The 4,390-nt window shown below is 35.1% G+C and overlaps 1 protein-coding gene across 1 annotated transcript in view; it reads right to left on the bottom strand.

Annotated features, from left to right (window-relative positions):
• Nucleotides 1–1,713: 1,713 nt before the first annotated feature.
• Nucleotides 1,714–4,390, bottom strand: part of KIAA0101 (KIAA0101 ortholog) — a 9,429-nt gene continuing 6,752 nt past the window's right edge. Inside the window, exon 4 of the mRNA XM_004687685.2 lies at nucleotides 1,714–2,632. Coding sequence (XP_004687742.1) covers nucleotides 2,587–2,632 — 46 coding nt within the window. The 3' untranslated portion in view covers nucleotides 1,714–2,586. The remainder of the gene's footprint in view (nucleotides 2,633–4,390) is intronic.

Here is a 4,390-nt window from a genome sequence, read left to right as displayed (position 1 = left end):
CTCTGGTGAATCCTCTCACCCTCCCCATCTCTGGCTTGTGCCCCAGTTCTGTATGAATAAATAAATAAATATTTAAAAAAAAAAAAAGATTTATTTATTCGTACAGAACTGGGGTACAGGCCAGAGATGCAGAGGGTGAGAGGATTCACCAGAGACAGAGTGGGGAGCAGAACAGGCAGATCGACGAGGTACACTGCTGAGGGGAGCAGCGGGCGGGTCAGGAGAGGTCTGCGGAGCCATGTGGTCACCTCCAGGGCAGGCGGGGATCGAACTCATGCGGAAGTGGCTTTGGCTTCTTTGTGCTGTGCTTTAACCCGCTGCGCCACCAGGGAGGGCCCCAAAAAAGTTTTTAATGTTGCTTGGACAGGAATTTATCACTGACAATAGTAATTTGAATAATCCATTCAAAGAGGAAAACCAACAGCTTCCCTGGTTGTCTATGTTAAGTGTCAGCACTGTTACAGCTATCGCCTATACAGCCTGCATTCAATCCCCTGCCAGGAAGCTGTACTTGCATGACTCCCAGCTGCTCCTCTCAGCAGTGTATTTCAGTAAATCCACCTGTTCTGCTTCCAACTGTTTGTGGTGAGTCCTCTCTTGCCCCATCTGCCCTCTCCCGCTCTAGCCTACACCCCAGTTCTTCTATACACACACACACAAAGGGAAAACAGATAAGCTCTTTGTGAAAAAAAAAAAGTTACAAGCTTAACTTAATTATCTCATTGCTACTAACTTATAATTTTTATTTCTAATTCAGTTTCATTATAAATAGGGAGTCTTCTGTATTTCTCTTATTTAGAGGAGGCCAACTTGTATAATTTAGAGTTGTTTTTTTTTTTTTTTTTCAGAAAAAAATAGCCTATTTTTAAAAGTTTTACTCTTTTGAACTTTATTGGTTTTATACAGTTTCTATGGACCAATCTACATTTTTAAAAAGCTTTCACAAGGGAACGGGTTATACAGGACCTCTGCATAATAAATAACACATCATCAAGTAAGATATACTTAAAAAGAGTATTGATTAAATTCAATTTTTTTTAGAAACACCTATCAAAATTAGTCTTCACTGGGCACACTGCCATCTTTTTCTCTCTGTCATTGAAAACAGCAAATGTTGCAGATCCATTAAAACTTGACTTTGATAGATTTGGTTTGAGCTACTCTTTAATAAGAAGCCTAATTACCAATGAAGTACTTTGGGTAAAAACTCCGAACTTCAGTAACATACTGATCAACACCCACCTCTAAAAGACAAAGCAAAAAATGTGATCTACAACCATTAGTTTGCAAGTTAATAAAATCAGGTAAATATACTGAATTATATTTGGAATGAATGAATAGATCTAGTAGGATATAACCTTAGAAAATCCACAAATGGGCCCTTCCTGGTGGTGCAGCGGGTTAAAGTTAGCACTGCAAGCTGCCCGAAGCTGCTTCAGGGTGAGTTTGATCCCCACCCACGGAGGTGACTCATATGGCATGGCTGACATCTCCTGACCCACCCGCTGCTTCCCTCAGCAGTGTATTTCATCGATCTGCCTGTTCTGCTCCCCTCTGTCTCTGGTGAATCCTCTCACCTTCCCTGTACCTCCGTTCTGTATGCATAAAAAAAATAAATTCTTTAAAAAGAAAAGAAAATCCACAAATGGATAGTCTATCGTGAAAATAAGTATTATTTTATTCAAAACAAATGAGAAAAACATGTCTATCAAAACGTGGTTAATTTTGACAATTTGTGAGCAAAAAGTGTAACGAGGAAGCAAGATACTAATACTAAGTAATATACCATTTCGATTATAGCCCTAGAAATCTTGAAATGTATAATGGTAGCATGAAGAACTTTAGACACAGCTCCAGGTTTATAGCATGATCTGCCTTTCATGTTTTATTGCTTTTGAACTTTAAAATCATAGGCTCAAAGGTCGATGACATTAAATCAAATGCATATTCTAGGAGAATGCCTCTCATTTAATGTAGTCTATGGAAACTTGCTGCCAGATTTTGTGCTAAATTTTCATTTTTTGTTGTTAGAAGTTTGACCAATCATTTAAGCCTTCATGGCCAAATATCCCTAAAATTTTTCTAAAAATATAGTCATCCAAATTTTTTCAACAATGCATCTTTGGCCTCCTTTCTTTGAAAAAAGTATAGGTTCAGTTTAATACTGAAAATTTTTAACGTGCAAAAATCTAACTCTGCTTTTAAGAAGAAATTAAACATGGCACCATTTAAATAATCAAATGCCAATTAAAATGACATCAGTACAAAGATCTAAGCAAATCTCAAATACAACAGATTCATAGAGCATCATACAATGATTTGTTTTTAGCCAAACTACTAACAGAAGAAGCTAATAACAGGTAAAAGAGACCATAACTGCATTAGACTGAATACTCAGCTAAGTAATCATAATTAATCTTATAAACTCTCCAGTATCATAACCACTTACTTTTGTTTTACTAAATGTAAGACTTGTTTTTTAATTAAATATCTATTCATCAAGATTAACTGAAACATTAATGCAAATATACATCCTAGAATACCAGAATAAACAGAAGACATAAGTCAAGGATGAATAACACAGTTCTATTCTTTTTCATCATCTGTGTGATCAGGTTGCAAAGGACATGTTCTGTGAAAAAAATAGAGAACTTCAATAGTCACCTAAGCATCAACTTTTTTTTTTAAAGGTAAATTTACAAGCTTATATGTAATCAGGAACATTAATTAATAAAACAATGAGTCTGGTCAAATAACCAGAATTGAAAGAAAAAACTAAATTCCATTATTTTACAAACATCTACAAATTTCAAATTGTATAGTAACAAAATGTTTAACAATTTATTTTATCTGCTCATTTTGTTGAGTCACTGGATCTCATTTAGGATATGTTGCTATTTTTATTAAAAAGAATCTGTATTTCTAAAACATCCTTTTTCAACGTGTTTTTTAAGTGGATTGATACAGCATGATCCTTCAGCAAGAACTTTGTGATTAAAAAAGGGCAAAAGTAACCAATCCATTTGAGCAGAGAAAATATATAGCAAGTTGTCATATTAAACTGTATATAACCTTTAGAACCATATGAATATACTATAAAATTGAAAAACACCAAATTATTTGTTGATGATATTCAAGTTTTTGAAAAATCATTGTATTATCTGAAAGTCACTATATTTTTCAGAGAAAAAAATCAATTAAAAACAATTATTAGGCACACGGGTGAATTGGTGATGGGAAGCCCATGGGGATTACAACTGAGATGGGAAAAGGCACAAAACGATCTAAAAATAAACTATTAAATTATTTTTTAAGTTATAATAAAAAAACAAGTCAGAATTGCTTCTTAGAACTGATGGAGATTTGTGAGATCTACTCTAAAATAATAAGCTTTGAAATTAAATCCAGTTAAGACTGAATGATCATAGAACGAGCTAGTGAAAACAGGAAAGTTAAAGTGAAGGTCTTCTGACATGGTATAATGTTATATTTATCTATTAAATCACCCAAAGGCCTTCATTGTATTTTCCTGGGTATTAAGTCAAATTAATGAACACTGGCATGACTCAAAACTTCTTTCTGAAAGAACCTATTATCATTTAAGCATCATAACCTTGTTTACTTCCTGTAACTTTTTCTTTTAATTAAGGTAACAGTTTCTAGGCATGATAGTTCTGTTCAAGGTTTTGAGTAGATAGCCTGATTCTGACTTTCCTAACTAATGTAACTAATGGATGTTTACCTTGCCTTTTTGAGAAAATAGAATTAGAAATAGCCATATTCCAGCTCATGAAGGAGGGAATTTGACTCATAAGCTTGTAAACTGATTTTTGTTTTCACTAAAGGGGTAAATTAAAACACTCCTAAACTAAGAGAAATCTAAGAACGGGGCCTAACAGAATAATGTAAACCTGAATTGCCTAATTTTATGTCACATATTTTTTATGCCATAGATTAAAATTCTTTATAAGAATATAAGCTTTCCCTCTATGATAGAAAGCCTGCAATAGGTTTTATTGTTATGACAGTCAATGATAGAGGCATATTTTGTTATATTGCTAAATGTTTATTTCTTTTAAAAAAATATTTATTTATGCATACAGAACTGGGGTACAGGTCAGAGGCACAGGAGCAGTGAGAGGTTTCACCAGAGACTGAATGTGGAGCAGAACAGACAGACAGGGGCTCTCTCGGGTAGTGCAGTGGGTTAAAGCACAGCACTATGAAGCTATTGTAGCCACTGTGGCATGAGTTCATTCCCCGGCCACGGAAGTGTCCCATATGGTGTGGCACACATCTCCTGGCCCACCTGCTGCAGTGTGCTTTGTCACTCTGCCTGTTCTGCTCCCCACTGTCTCTGGTAAATCCTCTCTCTCTCTCTCTCTCTCTC

The sequence above is a fragment of the Condylura cristata genome, unplaced genomic scaffold, assembly GCF_000260355.1.
Source record: "Condylura cristata isolate star-nosed mole 26May11 unplaced genomic scaffold, ConCri1.0 scaffold00023, whole genome shotgun sequence".
NCBI classification, from domain to species: Eukaryota; Metazoa; Chordata; class Mammalia; order Eulipotyphla; family Talpidae; genus Condylura; species Condylura cristata.
The sequence above is the reverse complement of the archived record's forward strand: the minus strand, read 5'-3'. Positions and strand labels throughout refer to the sequence as shown.